At 44.0% G+C, this 18,954-nt stretch overlaps 1 protein-coding gene across 1 annotated transcript in view; it reads right to left on the bottom strand.

The window, feature by feature from the left end:
• Positions 1–3,713: 3,713 nt before the first annotated feature.
• DOLPP1 (dolichyldiphosphatase 1) overlaps positions 3,714–18,954 on the bottom strand; it is a 32,558-nt gene continuing 17,317 nt past the window's right edge. The window contains exons 3-8 of the mRNA XM_029612405.1: positions 17,452–17,536; positions 17,182–17,281; positions 16,923–17,021; positions 6,791–6,919; positions 6,349–6,438; positions 3,714–5,092 (exon numbers count right to left, since the gene is read on the bottom strand). Coding sequence (XP_029468265.1) covers positions 5,056–5,092; positions 6,349–6,438; positions 6,791–6,919; positions 16,923–17,021; positions 17,182–17,281; positions 17,452–17,536 — 540 coding nt within the window. The 3' untranslated portion in view covers positions 3,714–5,055. The remainder of the gene's footprint in view (positions 5,093–6,348; positions 6,439–6,790; positions 6,920–16,922; positions 17,022–17,181; positions 17,282–17,451; positions 17,537–18,954) is intronic.

Below are 18,954 nucleotides of genomic sequence, written 5' to 3'. Positions count from 1 at the left end.
TCCTTGTACGTGCATGGAGAGACTAGAAACCTGTCCCGAGGACGGCGTACAAAATCTAACATAACCTTGCCTTATCACGGTTAGGACCCACTGGTCCGATGTCATCTTGGTCCAATCCTCGTAAAAAAGGGATAGTCTACTCCCCACAACTGGCACCGAAGAATGGATCAGCCGCATTTCATTGCGAGGACTTGACTCCAGGGGCAGACTGGGGATTACCGGGTCTACCGAACCGGCGACCTCGAAAGGACTGAGACTACGTCTGCTGTCTGTTTGAACCCTGCCTAAAGGAAGGACCTGAAGACCTGGACGGGCGAAACTTCCGATTTCCCCGGAAACGAGACCAAGCAGTAAAGGAGCCCCTTGATCTGGGACGGTCCTCCGGTAACCTGTGTACCTTATTCTCGTCCAGGGACTGAATCATGTCCTCCAATTGCTTTCCAAAAAGTAACTTGCCCTTAAAAGGCAATGAGCCGAGCTTTCGATGAAACGTCCGCAGACCAATTCCGCAACCACAGAAGTTTGCGTGCAGATATGGCTGACACCATGGACCTGGCTGAAGTCCGTAACAGATCATAAAGCACATCCACACTATAAGCAATTGCCGCTTCCAGCAGACCTGCTTGGAGAGCTTCACCCTCCGAAAGACCTTCATTGGTCTATAGTTGCTGTACCCAGCGAAGGCCTGCACATAAGGAAAAACTGCTACACATAGCTGCACCCACCCCCAGAGTGGAAACTTCAAATATCTTCTTGAGCTGAAGTTCCAACTTCCTATCCTGCGCCATCGCCCCAGTCTTTTTGGTGACTGCCAATACCGCTGCATCCACCTTGGGAACTCAGAGCAGGTCTAAAGCTTCCTCAGGCATAGGATATAGCTTATCTATAGCCTTACTCACCTTCAAGCCTAGGTCTGGGGTATCCCACTCCCAGAAGAGTAAATCCGTTATTGAGAAATGAAACAGAGAAGAGGTGGTGGGGCCCTTCAGGCCCAACAAAACCAGATCCATGGCCCCCAGCTTAGCTTCCTCAGGCAGCACCTCGAGACCTAGCTCCCCCAAAATCGCAGAGATAAGCAGCCCCAGTTCCTCCTTTCTGAAGAAGAGGTGAACCACCTTCGGGTCGTCCCTTTCCATAAACTGGGAACCGCGGACTGCGTTTGGATGCTGATCCGCATCTCCATCCACCCGTCGGGGGTTTGGTCTGCAAGTCCTGGTCCTCTGAGAAATACGAATCAGTTTGATTCACAAATAGACTTTAATTGCCGTTTAACCTTTGCAGGACCAGAGCCACCTTTGACCCTGTCCAAACCCCCCATGGACCTGGACCTCTTTCGAGCAGATTTGCAGGGATTTAAAATCGGAAAATTTTTCCTCAGTCTGCTTTTTGCCAGATTTCTTGGCCTTAAAGGCTTTATGCATAAGCAAAACAAATTCAGATGAGAAGGAAGATGAAGAGGAGGAGTCCAAAGCCTCCCCAGGGCTATCCGTGCCTGAAGAGTCTGGGTCTGCCAGTTCACCGCCTGCGGAGGACATTTGTTGCGGGGATAGGGTGGGAGGTAAAATCCCTCCCCCATCGTGGCTTCTCTAAATGTGTCCAAAATGGCTTCCATTCGCACGCTCAGTGGGAACAGATCAGCTGTAATGGACCACGATGCAGCAGGCCCTGAGGCGGCTTTGCGCACCCCGTGCCAACTGTCCCGGACTAAGACGGAGGTTCCCTCCCCCCGGGGATACAACCAGAGCAAAGTCCATTGCGAGACAGGCAGGCGGTAAGCCGAGCTCCCGGGCATCACAGAATGCTGAAGAAAAGTACAGAAACGCGGCGAAATTAACAACGACCCGAATGGCAGTAGCAAGGAGGGGAGAGTAGACGCAGCAAACAAACATCCTGTGTTTTTTTGGGTTTTTTTTAACCACAAAATCTGTACTGCAATCATCCTTAGGTCCTGCTCCTTCTGGGGGTAGTGAGCTGGGCTCCCTGGTATCACCGCCAGAGGTGCTTTCACCTGGTAATAGGGCCCTCAACCCTTACCAGCAGCTGCCTGCAACACCAGAGAGGATGGTCCCCTCAGGACCTCACAACCCTCTGGGTGGCTGAAAAAAAATAGTCCCTCTGATTCCTTTTTTGATTTTTTTTTGTTTTTTTTGTAACCTAACTTTAAAAGCAAAGAAACAAACCCTAACTTCCTATCAGCTCTTTATCCTTTCCTTTTTTTTTACACTAAATAATCAGAACAGATTGTGGGTTTTGCACCTCCACCATCTGCTGGAGACAGAAATACTGATGGACTGTGGGTGGCACCTCAGGGTATACGGCAGTTTGTGAAAACTTCTGTCTCCATCTGCTGGAGGGGAGGCAAAACCAGAAGTCTGGACTGATCTGGGTATGTACAGGGAAATAACATGGCTCCCTGGTTGCAGAAGCTGCCTGCTGCTTGGTTAGATAAGCAACACGCAGCAGCATAAAGTCAGCAGAAAAAAAGGTCTGAAAGTTCCAGCCTTCTCCGGCAAGGAACTAGGGAGTGGCGAGACAGTACCTTCAGAGCCTCCACAGTTTCCCCGATCGTGGGCAGAGACGGAACGGGCTTACCCCTCCCCCTCCGATCGCATGAACACGGCCAAATGTAAATCCAAGATGGCCACTGTTCCTGCACTGATTGGGAGTGGACCAGCACCCCAGCCAACAACATGAAGTGATGCTAAGGCAATAGCAGAGGAACCCAAACGCTTTCGCAGCAGGCGGACAGTCGAAGGGACCCTCACACCCATGGAACACGCGGCACAGAGGCTGAGCCGTGAAGAGTTGTGCCACATGTGCAGCAGGCCGACCCCCGGCCCACCAGTGTACGCTGCCAGTGAGCACAGAAAAGAAACTGGCATAAAAAAAAAAAATGTATCCTACTGCACTGCTAAGAGAGGAGGAGGGTTGCTACTCAGCCAGGACAAAACATTGCTGCTTCCCCCCCCCCCCAAAACTTTAATAAAGAAGTATGCTAACCTGAGACAGAGCCTAACACATAATGAAAACTATGTAGGCTAAGAGAAAAAAAAAAAAGGGTACCTAGAACCTGCAGCCGTTAACCAGCCTCGTGAAGGGGAGGGATCTGGACCACCAGATTTACACCCCACTGGTGCACATGTTGGGCACCCACAAGGGTTACCAACCAAACCCTGGCCTGACTGCCTCAAGCAGACAGGAAGAATCCCATAGGACTCAGAAAAATAAAAAAAACCCGGGAGCAAGGCTCAAAAGGAAAAATAAAAAAAATTGTCTCAGTTGCAGAACTGCAGGAGAGAGAGAAATACTGAGGAACTGCAGGTAGCACATTTGGTTAAGTAGCATTGTCAGTAAAACATTCTCTGTCTCCATCTGCTGGAAGGGAGGCACAACCCAGGAGTCTAGACTGATCTGGGTACATATAGGGAATGGTAACAAAATATAATTAGAGCCTGGGGAGCTACTTGGCCTTGAATGCACAAGAATGATGGTAGCAGCCCTAGTACTTCTGTCAGACTGCCAGGATGGTCTTAGGATTTGGTCCGAAGGGGCAGCAAGTGTTACTGTAAGAGCCTGCATGGAGTCAGCGCAGATGTGCAGTCCTGAGGAAATGCAGATCAACACTGGAGGCTGTATACAGGAGTCAGAGCAGAAACAGGGTTGCATATCACACAGAAAGTGAACCCTAGCAGCACTAGAAAGCCACACAGGTTAAGAGGGGTTAAACATTTTATTGTAAAATAGACATTCATTCTTCAAGTCAACTGAATTGTCAGAAAAAAAAATTAGAGAGGGAACAAAGCAAAAATCTTTTTTTTTTTTTTAATCATTTAACATGTATGAATAGCTGTATGCAGCAGTACGGCACCAGCTTTAACTGCCACTCTCAGCCCTACAGTACAGGCTCTGGGGGCATCTCATACTACATATACACTGTGCCACTCTTTTGGCAGCATCTCACAGTACCACATGCACACAATACCACCCCTTGGCACTACACCACAGGCTCTGGGGGCATCTCACATTACCACACATGCACACAGTGCCACTCCTCAGAACAGACTCTGGGCATCTCTCATAGTGCCACAAACTCCGAATCACCGCTCAGTACTACACAGACTGAATGTTTTTTTCACTACTACCTCATGCCACACAACCATGCTTGGGGCATCTCTCACTACCACCCATATTCAGCAGTGGCCTTCTGCCACCCTCCTCACTTTTCACAGGCTCTGGCAGCTCTCAGGATCTCTTTCCATGGTCAGTGAGACACCATGCTGTTGCTGTAGCACTGTCTCACACACACACACACACACACACACACACACACACACACACACAGAGCTATGACAGTCTTCTCTCTTACTATCTAATGTTCAGCACTATAGTAAGTGCTAACTTCCCTCATTTAGTGCTACAGTGACAGCGCGCTGGTGCCCTGCCACTCAAGCTGTTTCTGACTGAATTATTAATACAATGATTTGCAATTAGATCAGGCACAGTGAAGGGTGTTGTTCCTGCTTCCCTCTCCTCCCTGTCTCATAAAGGCAGGTATCACTAGTGTTAAAGCAAGTCTGGAAACAAATTTCAAGAAATTATTACAAAGTGCACCTGGAATGGTTTTTAGGTCTCCCAAACTACCTTAAAAAAATTAAAAAAAAAAAAAAAAATCCTAGAAGCAACTTAGACTTAATTCCTCATCAGCATCCACCCACACAACCAAGGCAACAAATGCCTGTTTAAAAAATAAAATAGAACTTGTAGATTTCATGCAGTGAAGACGTCACAGAAATATGCATTTTTTTTTTTTGTTTTGTCGTCCCCCTGCATCAGTTTCTGCTTCTGCCCCCAAGTCAGACGCGTCCGCTAGGAACATGCGTGTATTGTAAACTAGCTGTCTTCTGCCCACGTGGACATGTGCCTGGGAGCCGGCTGGCACTCCCCCTCTGGTCCATCTGCTGAAAGACTCTGCCACTCCCAGCTCTGGCTGGTCTTGTTTCTTGTCCTCCTTCATGAAATCGTGGATTCTGTTTTCTCTGCTTGCTGGTCCACCGCTCACTGGAGTTTTGTACCCAGTTTTCGTTGTCTGTTTCTGAAAATGAGAGAACACAGAGGACTGGAGGGCTACAGAAATAAAGAGGCAACATTTGTGCTTATCCCTGCTGTACTTTTCAATATGCCATTTTAAGAATGGGTTCCCCCACCCCTTCACTATTTTCATAGCAGGTCTTCTAGCTTTAGTTCTGGCTTCTCCTTTCCATTTTCTCTTTTGTTCTATGCTTGTCTCCTGTCTTCATCCATCTCTCCTTCACCTTTCAGGTATCTTTATTCCCCCCCCCCCATCATTTTTCCATTTCCCTACCCCTTTTTCACCCAGGCTCAGCCCTCTCTCCCCTCCTCCTTACACCAGCCCTCTATCTCCCTTTCTCTTTACCTGCACCCCCCCCCCCCCCCCTACTTATTAGATCTCCATCTCCCTAATTTTCATCTGGCTCCTGTGTCAACTAAAAAAAGCAGCAATCGCCACAAGGATGCAGGGCCTGAGCCTTGGGAGAAGCAGCCAGCTGCTGCACCAAAGCAAAGCAGAGGCAGCAGGCACCATCGGTACAAAGTAAAAACCTGCACTCTTTCGCTCATGACTGCCTCTTCTTACTCCTGCCACTATGTAGGCCTTATTTTTAATCAGGAAGCCTGCAGGATAGGGAGAAAGAAGACTGCCGCAGGCATAGTATGTCACCGTCTGGTGGTCTCTGCAGAGCTTTAACTCTGCAGCTCCTGCTGCCCTTGGGCTAGTGGTACCATTCATCTCCATTTTACTTCTCCAGACCAGAACATGACAGCTGACAATCAAGGATCTCTCACTTGAATTTACTATTTTGTGTGGCACAGCAGGTGGTTGCTTTCCATGGTTTTGGCTCCTCTCTCTTGTATAGCTGCCGCCTGGTTATGCAGCCCTGCCAGACTTCCATATGGCCTCTGAGACCACTGCCCTAGAAGCCTTTACCAGACCAAAGTCTCCTAAAACAGCAGCAATAGGAGGGAAGATCCTCTGAAGCAAGAGAATGGGATTTAACTTCCAGATTTATCAGAGCACAAATATGTCCAATGATTCCCAACAGAAGAAGCTACCATGCAGGATGCTTTGCTTAGAGTACTGCTCCCTGCATAACAGGCAGCCATATTCTTCCAGGTTCATGCATACAAAATTACCAACTTCAGTGGGGGAAGCTCAAACTCTCAACCACCATACTGTCTTTCCGCAGGACAAAACTAGAAAGATTCACCTGCAAGCACAGCACTGCAATGGATGTCCCCCAGAACAGCAGTTTAACAGTGCGGTATGCTTACCTGGCCTCTGCTCTGGTCACCGTGTACTCAAACCACAGGATGTTGGGGATCAAACTAGTGTCACGTATTAGTAAGTACTCTGAAATTGGCCTAAATAGGAAACAAAAGTAACAGAAAAATCAACTCCAGGCAAAAGACTCCATACATAGATCTCATCAGTACCACCAATGTATGTGAACTGCTATTCAAACTCAAGAGGATTCCCCCCCACTCTCACCGTCACAATCTGTTTACACAGAAATAATCTGCATAAGTCTCAGCCTTTGCAGCAATGACACAAGACTATTGATCAGAGTCTTCTCAAAGCTGAATCACCACTTCCCTGTTCTATACTAAAATCATAAAGCAGGATCGGCCCCCAGCATCAGGGACAAGCTGTAGCCAAGTTGCGCAATATGGGGCTTGCCAGCCTGCAGAAAGTTTTCACCACATTGTTATTTACCAAGCTGCTATCTTTGGGAATAGCGGTGTCAGAATCTCCTGTGTGAAGGCAAACCAAGCGACAGCCATGAAGCTCCCTGCCAGCCCTCCGTATGTCACCTGGCTCCAGGTGTGGTACAGCAGGTACACTCTTCAAAAGGGGGAAAAAAAAAGAAAGAAAGACTTATCAAAGAGACCTAAACCCAGACCTCATAGTATGGCTTAAAATTTGTGGGGGAAATGGCCTGGAATGCAGTTCAGTGAATCAAAGAGCTAGGAATTTCCACACAAAATAATCTAAGTTAATGTTCAGTATGAGCTCGTCTATAACCTTAATGAACCTTAAATAGTTCTTGTAATCACGCATCAGCGAGCCCGACGACGTGCCCTTCACAGTCGGACCGCCCGGACCACCTCATCACATGCATGTAGACGAATTAAATTTTTGAAATTTTCTTTGCAAATAAAACTTTTGCCATGTTGAAGGAATTCTGAGCTCAGTGTTACTTGTGTTGTGTTGAAGGAATTCTAGGCTCAACAGCGGCCGGTGTTTCACGGAGGAGCTTCCTCAGGAGCAAACACGATGATGTGATTAAACTCTAAGAAATTGACATTTTTCTTCCCAACTCTATAATGAAATAATTTAAAAAATATATATTATCTGAATATTTGGAAAGCTCTGAAGTTGGAATTGGTTGATAGATGTTTTACTTGTCTCCCTTTTCTCCAAAAAAGATGTAAGTTTGGTAATGAGATATTTTAAGAATTTAGAAGTTGCCTACTTGGGGGGACAGGGTCCGTATTTATCCTGACCAAGCTAGACCTACTCAATTGCGAAGGAAAGCTTTTTTGAATATGCGCTCAGAAGCTTATAACTTAGGAGCTAGTTTCATGTTACGTTATCCATGCAAATGTCTAATCAAATTTTGAGATAATACTTATATATTTTTTGTTCCTGAACAATTATGAGATTTTCTGAATGCTAGAGTGTTAATCCCTGCTAATAATGAGGTTGGGTCCTAGTAAGTGTACCGGGATCTCATGTGCAATTACTGGATGTAAGTGTTTTTCTTATTCAGATAACACCTCTTTCTTTTTCCATCTGCCCCCCCCCCCCCTTATGTTTCTTTCTGTTGGATGACAGATTGTTTCTGGATAAATGTGTGAATAAATTTGTTTATTTTTAAAATTTTCCTTTTATGGTTTTCTTGATTACCATTACAAAACGTTTTACTTTGTTATATTTTGAAAAATTTCAATAAAGAAAAAATATTACTACAACTATTCAAAAAGCTCAAAATATTTGTCTTGTAAATTATACCCATTTTACCAGATTATGATCTCTTCTTACTTCATTAATGGGAGAACAGTCGAACCAGCCATCTTGTTCACCATTTATATTAAAAAAAAAAAAGCGCTGAGTGAATACCGAAACATACATACCGAATACATTTCGCTCAGTTATTCTTAAAGAAGTTCAGGATATTTTGTTGAACAAGCATCAGTTTTGTAATTTTACACGACAGGAATTTGTTGCTATTAAAGACCTACAAAGGAACATCGATCTGACTATTAAACCTGCCAATAAAGAAGGTAAAATAGTGCTATTGGATCATTCTCAATATAATGCTGAAGTACAATGACAGCTACAGAACGATACATTTTATACACCTTTGGGTTTGGATCCAATAGCATAGATTACAGAAGAGATAGAAATTATTTTACAAAAAAAGTAGTCAGTCCATTTTTTTGGCCTTTAAAGAATCAGCTTTTAACATCAAAACATCCTATGGTTCCTGTTTTTTTACATCTTACCCAAAGTGCATAAAAATCTTACTAATCCACCAGGCAGACCGATTATTTCTATCTTGAGCCACTACTGAAATTTATTGATTATTTTTTGTCTCCATTTGTACCAAATTTACTGTCATATGTTCAAGATTCGCAATAAATGATTACATTTTTGGAGAGTCTACATTTGAAAACAGATGGTTTGTTTCTTGTGACATTGGACGTGGAAGCACTTTACACCAGCATCCCCCAACATAAAGTATGCGATGATTCATTTTGAGCAACACCCTCGACTCCATCGGATTCCTTCCAAATTTTTGTATAAGTTATTGGAGATAATATTAACAAAAACCTTTTTTGCTTTTGAACATAAGTTTTACAGACAGACTTGTGGTACTGCAATGGATGCCACAATGGGCCCAGATTTGGTGAATCTCTATATGGGGGAGTTTGAAGCGAGGTGAATAAAACAAGACCATGCGTTTAAAAATTTAAATTTTAAACCTGGAATTTCTATAAAAAATAGATGACATTTTCATGATTTGGAGTAGCAGTCACAATTTGAAGATTTTATGATTTGTTTGAATTCATGTAATATTGAGATTTACAGCAGAGATACAAGATCAGACTGTTTTTAGATATTATGATTATGAAGACTTGTGATTGATTTCATACCACCCTTTATCAGAAATGTGTGTAGCAATACCTTGTTATACTTATTGAGTGCCCATTCACGATCACTGAAAGAAAGTTTACCTATTAATCAATTTTTTCATTTAAGAAGGTTATGTACAACTAAGATATAATATAAACATCAAGCCTGAGCTTTGACTGAAAGATTTTTATCGAGAGGATATCCCAGTAAGTGTAATAGAAGGGCTTTTTTGAGAGCAAAAAAAAAAAAATACTCATCGGGATTGGCTTTTTCTCCCCCAGACAGAATAAGAAAATGATAAAAATCGGATGACTTGTATTATAAAACTTTTTCTCCATTGGCATTTTGGGTTAGGGAAGCTATGGTATATTACGCAACTGGCATATTTTGCAACTTTAAGGCATTCAAGGAGACTCCACGTATCTCAAACAAAAGGACCAAGTTTATGGGACATGCTCGTTCAATCGGATTCTACTCTAGATAGGCTTGATAATGTGAGACACGAAAAAGGGATCACAAACCATGTGGTTCCTGCACAGTTTGTCAAATATCTATGGATGTTTCCTCTTTATATGTTCCATTGGCAAAATTGACAGTTTTTTTAGATCACAATATTACATGTATTTCAACAAATGTAATTTATGCTATCGGGTGTCTGTGTGGCAAATTTTACATTGGAAAAACCAAACAGAGTCTTAAAACAGGGATGATAGAACATCGTTCTAATTTAACACAATGAATTAATGCTCCATTAGTCTCTCACTGACTTGAAATGAAAGACAGTTTTCATCAATTATGATTTTGTGCATTACAGAAGATCATACCACAATGGCGAGGAGGTGGCTTAGATCAACGGTTATTCGAACAGCAATGGATTTATAAATTGAAACCTGTGGGTTTAAATTCTGAATTGGATTTCAGTGTATACTTATATTCCCAAAGAAAACTTGTTATAAGTTGAATACAAATGGGATTTCATCTTTTTGAGTAGGATGGGAAAAGTTTAACAAAATTCAAAACACATCTTGGTGGGTTTTGAGACCTGGGGGACTGTGGAAGTATGTCACACTGTCATTGTAATATAATTTTTAAAAAAATTATGAAGTTGGGAAGAGAAATGTGTCAATTTCTTAGAGAGTTTAATTACATGATCATGTTTGCTCCTGAGTAAGCTCCTCCGCAAAACACCAGCCATTGTTGAGCCTAGAATTCCCTCAACACGACAAGCAACATTGAGCTCAGAATTCCTTCAACATGGCACAAGTTTTATTTGCAAAGAAAATTTCAAAAATTTAATTCATCTACACGCACTTAAGTGGAATAGCAGCATGGGTGTTCTGATCCAGCCCTTCCCCTTCAGGCAGTCTGCAGGGAAGAAGAGAGGAGAGGGTAAACCAGGAGCAGAAAGAGCAGAGAATAGCCACTCTGCTCCATAACCCAGCCCTTTCTCTCTTGTTTCCCTGCTACCTGCCTCTTTTTCCACAAGAAACAGGAGAAGGGGTGAAACCCAAGCAGATGCTGAAGAGCAGAAAAAAAAAAAAGACAGACAAAAGGATTGAAATTTATGAGCCCTAATGCCAGTTGTCAAGGTTTCAACTGTGACCTTGGTAAGCACTACAGCACAAGTTTGAAACTTGTGGGATAATTCAACACCTTTTTGGGTGTGTTATCCAAGGCTTAATTTCTGGTGGAACCACCAAGAATGGTGTTCTGCCACTTTTCTGGTGGCAAACCAGTTCTGGCTCTTCTCCAGAAACAGACTATGTAAATCAGAGAAGCCACAGAGTAAAATTGGTTCTTACCTGCTAATTTTCTTTCCTGTAGTACCACAGATCGGTCCAGACTCCTGGGTTTTGCCTCCTTCCAGCAGATGGAGACAGAGAAAATTTGCCAAGATGGAAAAGTATCCAAAAACGCAAACATCTCCCGCCGAATGAGCAGGAGGAGAAGGAACCACTAAATCTGAACAATCCTTATAACCATATAAGTCAGAATATAAAACAGTCACCAGAGCCAGAAAAAGCCAATTGAAAATCCTTCAGCTTATATACAAAAAAACCCAATTCGAGCAGACTCTCCAAACCCGGGTGCTCAGATACTGGGTTCCTCCTGGAGAGCATGGCAGACTGAAGTGGATGCATATGAGCGAACACCCAATGGACCAATTCCAAAGTGGAAGCCATAGACACAAGAACCTGCAAATAATTGAAGACCTGGGAACCGCCTTGCTTAGCAATCTGCGAATCTGTCCCTGGATCTCAACAATCCGCTCCTCGGCAATAAAAAAAACAAAACAAAACTTGAGCCCTGTGTCGAAGCGTGCTCCCAGAACTTGAGATGGCATCAGCTGGCTCTTGCACAAATTCACAACCCAGCCCAAGGACCCTAAGCACTGCAGCCCTACTGCCACCACTCGATGACAAAGGTCATCTGAATTTGCCCGAATCAACCAGGCATTCAAATATGGGTGAACCAGGATGCCTTCCTGCTGAAGAGCTGCAGCCACTACAAGAATCACCTTTGTAAAGGTTCTCGGTGCTGTTGCCAACCCAAAAGGTAGGGCACAAAACTGAAAATAATCTGAGGATCATGAACCTGAGAAACCTTTGATGGTCTGGTCGAATTGGAATGTGGAGACACGCCTCTGTCAAATCTAGAGAAGCCAAAAACTCCCCTTTGTGCATTGCAGCGATCACCAACCTCAATGTTTCCATCCGAAAATTAAGTACCTTGAGCACCACATTCACCTTCTTTAAATCCAGAATCGGTCAAAAAGTGCAGTCTTTCTTTGGGACCACAAAATAAATGGTATACCTTCCTGTTCCCTGCTCATCGACTGGCACTGAGACGATGGCCCCCAACAAATGTAGATGACTGACAGTTTCTCGAACCTCATGTCTTTTCTGCTCATAAGTGCAAGGGGACCTTATTTATTTATTTATTATTTTTCTTATCCCGAGTTTCATGATATGAATCACATCAACCCGGTTTACAATTAACAATGTGAATAACTGCAGAGAGTAACATGGTAGAAACATTTCCCAATTCGACATCAAATATAAGAAACTTAACAAATAAAAACATTGTAACAATATTTAGGATGTGAGGAAGTTACAAAAAACAAGGAAAAATAACTAGGATCTGAAAGGGGAGGAAATTAAAGAAAGAATATTAACATTTTAGCCAACTGTATCAATTAATAAATATGTATAAAATTATAAAATATAGATGGGTAGGAAAGATTGACCAAATATGAATTGTAGTGAAGTATAATAATATGTTGTTGTCACTGCGTGTGAAGTTAGTGAACAAACCTTATGAACAAATCCTTTAATGGACATGTAAATTCTAAAGCATAACTGTGTTCTGTCACACTTAGGACCCACTGATCCGATGTGATCTTGGCCCTCTCCTTGAGAAAAAAAAAATGTTATCAGACCTCAGACTCCTGGAATGGAAGAGCGGGCCAGCCTCGCTTCATTGGGAGGACTCACCGATTGGTACCATTTCTGATTGGTCTACGGCCTCGAAAGGACTGATTTCGAGACAGATGCCTCCCGGACCTTTGTCTCAGACTTCCTCCCGAAGGATGAGACTGCCAGGGACGTCTGCTCGATCAGAGACGAGCCCTTGCCGAAGAGAAACCTCTGTTGACCTTTGGCTTGTCCTCTGTCTCTCCGAGAAGCTTCACAAACTCCTCCAAGTCCTCACCAAAAAGCAGTTTCCCCTTAAAAGGAAGCGATCCCAGCTGAGACTTGGACCAAACATCCACAGACTAGTTCCTTAACCACAGAAGCCTTCTAGTGGAGATCGCAGGCATCACAGATCAAGAAGAATCATCTGTACCATAGGCTACCACGGCTTTCAGTCTCTTGGCCTGCTTCACATCCTCTGGAGATAACGACTCAGACTGCAATTGCTGTACCCAGCACAATCCGGCCCAGAGCATAAAACTGCTACATACAATAGTGCGCATGCCCAATGTCGACACCTCAAAAGTTTTCTTGAGGTGTACCTTGTTAAGCGCCAGACCATTCTTTATGACACTTATGACCAGGGATACAAGAACACTTAGATTTTGGTAGAAAGCATAATTTTGTATTTATTAATATAAGTATTCTTGGGAGATGCTGATGCCATTTCTCTGACAAACTGACCAGCATCTCATTGTATACAGGAAGTGATCCTTATTTTATAGATAACATACAATATTGTGGAAGATTCTAGAGTGTGTGACTACCTCAAGGATAATTTACATAGGTTGTCATGTCAACAGCATGATAATTACCCTGACCAGCAAGATGATCTTAACACATCTGTGACTATATGTTTATAGAAACCCCTGAGAAAGAGTCCTCTATTGTGACAGGATAGCATGAAGTTCCTGCTGTTGGCTTCTGCTTTGTGTGACCCTATGATTAGGCATCACCTTATGGAGCCAGTTTGACTGCCTGTCCAGATGTCCTGGGAATTCTGCAAGTCATTCTCAATAAGTCACTTAGAATTCATACAGCCAAGGCAGGCTAAGAAACCAGAGGATTCTGGGGCATTTGATTTTCTCCATGTTTGTTTTCTGTTCAGGCACACTCCTCAACCTCCAACTTCCTATCCTGCATATTCTTAAGTGCCGCCGATCCTGCCACTGGAATTGTCTTCTTCGTCACTGCGGAAACTGAAGCATCCACCTTTGGCATCTGCAAAAGATCAAAAATGTCTTCCGGCAATGGATACAGCTTCTCCATGTCTCTGCCAACCTTAAAACCTGTAACCGGAGTCTCCCACTCCCAAAGCACTAATTCCTTCAAATGACATTTAGAAAAGGAACGCCTTCGCTGGCCCTCTCAAGCCCCACATTTATTTAGATTTTTTATATTCTGCTTTTTGCACTTTTAAAAAAAAATTTCAGCACTTCAAAATGGATTACATTCAATTACTATAGGTAGTTCCCTATCCCCAGAGGGAATGACCAGATCCACTCCCTTGTGGTCCGAATCAGCCTGGGGCTCTTTAATACGCAGTTCATTTAGAACGCTTGATATTAAGGGCCACACTTCCTCTTGGCAAAAAAAGGCGTACCACCTTCGGATCATCTCCCTCCACAGAGGGTGCTTGATCCTGAATGTCATCAGGGTCTGTAATGCCCAAATGGAGGTTCTACCCCAGATGGATCACTAGCCAGAGGATCATCTGCCTCAGAGCTATTATCTGTATTCTCCAAAAGCAACTGACGAGCCAGCGCTCTCCAAATTCTGGTTGCCCCACCATATCAAGTCGAATGTGGCCTCTTGGCCATAACTGGCTCCTGCAGGTCCACTGGCTTGGGAGGACAATGTCCAGCTGCCCTTTATGCCAATAAAGCCTTATGCATAAGAAGAATAAAATCTGGGGAAAAACATCCCCCGATTCATCTGGATCCTGCTCTACGAGAGGATCCTGGGACCCCCGGGGCTCTGAGAGTTTTCGATTTGCCGGCAACAGTGGTGGGGGCAGGGCAGCGTCCTTGCAGACCTTGTCGTCAAGACAGCAAAAGATGATAAGATGGCCGCCATTCCCATCGAAATCGGGAAGGCACCTTCAGGTTGCTGGGCTATATCCGCACTGCTTGCGAAGGACCGCTGCCTGTCTGAGGCTCTCCTAAGCTGCCTTCTCCCCTGGAGATGCAGTGGGAGCAAGTGCTGGCAAGAGAAAGACAGTGCGTGTCTCCCCACACGCTGCGTACTGCCCGCTGTGCGGCATGGTTGAAAAATTACTTTTTTAAACCGCCACATGAGCTCGCCCGCATCAACGCCGCCAAAAACCAGAGTTCAAGCATGCCTGACGCCTGAATCAGAACGCTGCGAAACCCAGCTGAAGCACCCAACCGGCACCACAAAAAGCATAAAAAACCCCCAAAAAACACCCCGCAGTTTTTGTTTTTTTTTTAAACTTTATAGAAAAAGGACTTCCCTTTTGTGGCTGCAAGCTCCAGCTGTCCAACTGTAGGAGGGATGAGAGGGAACTGGTCCCATCAGTTATCTCCCCCCTCAGGGGGTCAAGGATCCAGACAGACCCAGGGGTTTCCAATCCCTCCCGTTCGTCCGCTTATCTACCTGAAAGGATGGCCCCACCAGGACCTACTGACCTTCAGGGAGGGCTAAGTAGTAATCCTAACCCTAAAAATACTTCTAAGATCTTTTAAAGTTCTTTTCTTTTATTCTCTTTAGACTGCAGGATTTGCACCACCTTCTAACTGCTGGAGACAGACAAATACTGACAGACTGCAGCTGATACACCAGTTTAAGTAAAACTTTCTCCGTCTTCATCTGCTGGAAGGGAGGCAAAACCCAGGAGTCTGGACTGATCTGGGTATGTACAGGGAATCTTGATTTTTGTGAAATTTCCAGGCATCAGTTTTAAGGCCATGAGAGAGGATGGGTAGGGGTGAAGAGAGGGGTCAGCCCCACTGCTTCTGCTGGGTGTGTTTGCATATATGTGAGAGCAGGACAGGTGTAAGACTATTTGGTGTCCTAAGTGAACCTTTGGTCATGCACATTCTTCCCCCCCTCTAATGGTGGCAGCTTCAGCACAGCGCCCCATCGTGGGATTTTACTGCCCCCCCCCCTCAAATATTGGTACTCTAGGTGACTGCCTAGTTTGCCTAATTGAAGCACTGGCCTGTGTGAGTGACAGCGTGTGTGTATGTAGGAGAAGCTCACTCCCAGCCCCGCCCTGCTGCTTCTCACCCCCACTGCTCCAGTTTCACTTCCTTTTTGTCTACAAATTAAGCCCCCCTTCTTAGTGATGCTTATTGTTGTAGAATAGGAGCTTCACATTCTTATTGTTGTAGAATATAGTCTTCACATATCCTAAAAGTCTGGTTTGTTTAGCCAATTTAAAAAAAAAAAAAAAAAAAGAAAAAGGGGAATATCACAACCAGTTTCTTGAGGACCACATTAGGGCTGAACATAGATACTAAACTATTAATTACGCTCCTGCTGGGAAGAGCTTGTTCTTATTTACTCAGGCTTTTCAAAACTTATTCCCAATAGTTCCTTACAGAGAATAAGAATGTCTGTCATGGATTTGATTTGTGTCCTTATTTGTTGCTACCTGTTGTCTGACATTTTGTTCATGTTGTCATGTAACTCACCCTGAACTTTAGAGGGTGAGGGACAGAAGTAATTTAAAATAAAACAAACTCACTCAATTTTCAAAAACACTAAATAGATGAAATTAACTTCAGACTCCAAACTGTGCTAGCAGGGTAGGTAGCCCCTCTCTCCCGCCCCCAATCTGAGCTATGGAAAAAAAAAAAAAAAAAGTCTTGCTCAGATAAACTGTACACTCTGAGGGCAATTTTGAATGCCGTTTGCACAGGTAAATAATGATCTACCAAGGTAAACTGGCTGTCTCAATCCATTTGAAAGTACAGAAGGTTTCCACAATGCACATACTTGTAGCCAAAATGAGGGGAGGTGTTCCTGGAGGAGGGGAAAGGGCAACATAGGGAAATGACACATGGACTGGATTTTCAAACAACAATGTATGTTTTCCAGCAAAACTTTTGCCTACAGAAAAAGCGGATGCAAAATCTGAGATTACATTTCGAAGGGAAGTCACGTGCAGCCTCCCTTTGAAAAACTTAGCTACAAGGTCTATAGGTACTGCAGCTGTGCAGCCCTCATATGTATGTAAATACAATGTACAAAGAGAAGGAGCAACGCCGTACCTACTGTAAGAGACTAGAAGGGCTCCCAGCAAAAGCCCAATCGAGAGCAGATGTCTCCAGAGTAGGTCCAGGAAACGTGCATTGTTTGTTTGGTGCATCCTGAAAGATAAAAATGGGAAGAATCCACATGGCATAAAACAGAACAGCAGCACGATCACTTCTTCATTATCATGGAGAACGCTACCAATGCGAGTCCTCTCTGATGCAAACTCAGTTATGCAAGAAGAATATGACATCAGCAGCCCTCCGAGAGTCTCACCTTAAATAGAGGAAGAGGAAAGAGTAAACAGAGAAAAACCACATCAATTGAGAATGTCTAGAAGGTAGACCATACTCTGTAGTGACTGTCGTATGGGATCCTAGGAGAGAGAAGAGAATATACGTCACACATCTGCCTCCTACCAAACGTGGACATTGTTCACAGCTGGAACATTGCAAGCAACCAGTAATAAGATTAATCAAAGCAAAACACCAGCAACGGCAAGGTGAAAGGAAAAGGACAAGGAGGCAGAGGGCAGTCTCTTCATACCTTCACAGGGACGGGGCTCCTGGACTAGATTCTTAATTAACCAATTCACTCCTTCATTCAGCAGCAGCCCTCCAAAGAAGGAAATCTACATAAGAAAAACAGCTTTGGATTTGTAGGGAGTATTTCATCCAGATGGAATCCCAAAATATTCCACAATCTGATACTACAACGATGTATATGTAACAGAATAGAAATGCCTGAAGATGAGCGTCTATCACACTGGGGCCAATGCAATTCCATGCGCAGTGGCCAGTGCACGGTTTGACACACGTCCATGACCCTCGATACAATAAGGGGATTAACGTATCCAAATCACTGCATAGCTAAGAGCGCTCACCACATTTAAAATTCCATGAAGATGAGACTATTAGCTAATTCCCACAATGCAAAACGTTTCCCGTGCTGCCAATGCACCCATTGCAATGTGGAAAATTTTACACCAGCCTGGCTGGCATAAAAGCAAGTTTGCTTACCGTAAATGATGTTTCCGTAGATAGCAGGATGAATTAGCCATGCTGTCATGGGATCTGTCAATCAGGCCCGGGAGGCGGAGCTTGTCAAAGCAGAGAACAGAGCTTTGCTCTCTGCGGCTGTGTGTGTGTTCCCGCGCAGGAAAGTAACTGAATCTCCTCAGTCTGTGATTAAGTATTATTGTAGTCGAAGACTTGGTGACTGCCAGGGAGGAGGGTGGGTCAGCATGGCTAATTCATCCTGCTATCTACGGAAACATCATTTACGGTAAGCAAACTTGCTTTTTCCCCCGTCGATAGCAGGGCTGAATTAGCCATGCTGTCACGGGAGTCCCAAGCTCCCGATCACGTCATTTATGATATATATGTTTGTACGTGATCCGGAGGATAGAGATTGCAGTATTGCTTGCCCTATCTTCACATCAGTGGCTGCTTGTTGGTCAAAGCAGTAGTGAGATGTGAAGGTATGAAGCGATGACCATGTAGCTGCCTTGCAAATGTCTATGGGTTGTACATTCTTCAGGTATGCCAAGGAGGCTGCTACTGCTCGGACTTGGTGAGCTTTAGGAGTAGGATGTAATTGTAAATTCTGTTTATCATAGCGGAATTTGATGCACTGTACTATCCAGCTGGAGATGGTGCGTTTAGCTACTGGTAATCCAGGTGCCTTCGGGTCAAAGGAGACAAAGAGTTGAGAAACACGGGAGTCCGAGTTTGTTCTTTCTTTGTAGTGTGTTAAAGCTCTTTTACAATCTAGTGTGTGCAGTAGTTTTTCCCTATCATTTGCGTGAGGTTTAGGGGAAAAAGTTGGTAATTCCATGGTCTGATTGAGATGGAATTGAGTAACTACTTTCGGTAGGAAGGATGGGTGAGTTCGGAGAACTACCTTCTGGTGATGAAATTGCAAATATGAAGGGTAATGGACCAAGGCCTGTAACTCACTCACTCTTCGTGCTGATGTTACTGCAACCAGGAATACCACTTTCCATGTGAGGTATTTAATGTGTGCTGAGTCCATGGGTTCAAATGGGGA

Source organism: Rhinatrema bivittatum, chromosome 8 (genome assembly GCF_901001135.1).
Source record: "Rhinatrema bivittatum chromosome 8, aRhiBiv1.1, whole genome shotgun sequence".
NCBI classification, from domain to species: Eukaryota; Metazoa; Chordata; class Amphibia; order Gymnophiona; family Rhinatrematidae; genus Rhinatrema; species Rhinatrema bivittatum.
The sequence above is the reverse complement of the archived record's forward strand: the minus strand, read 5'-3'. Positions and strand labels throughout refer to the sequence as shown.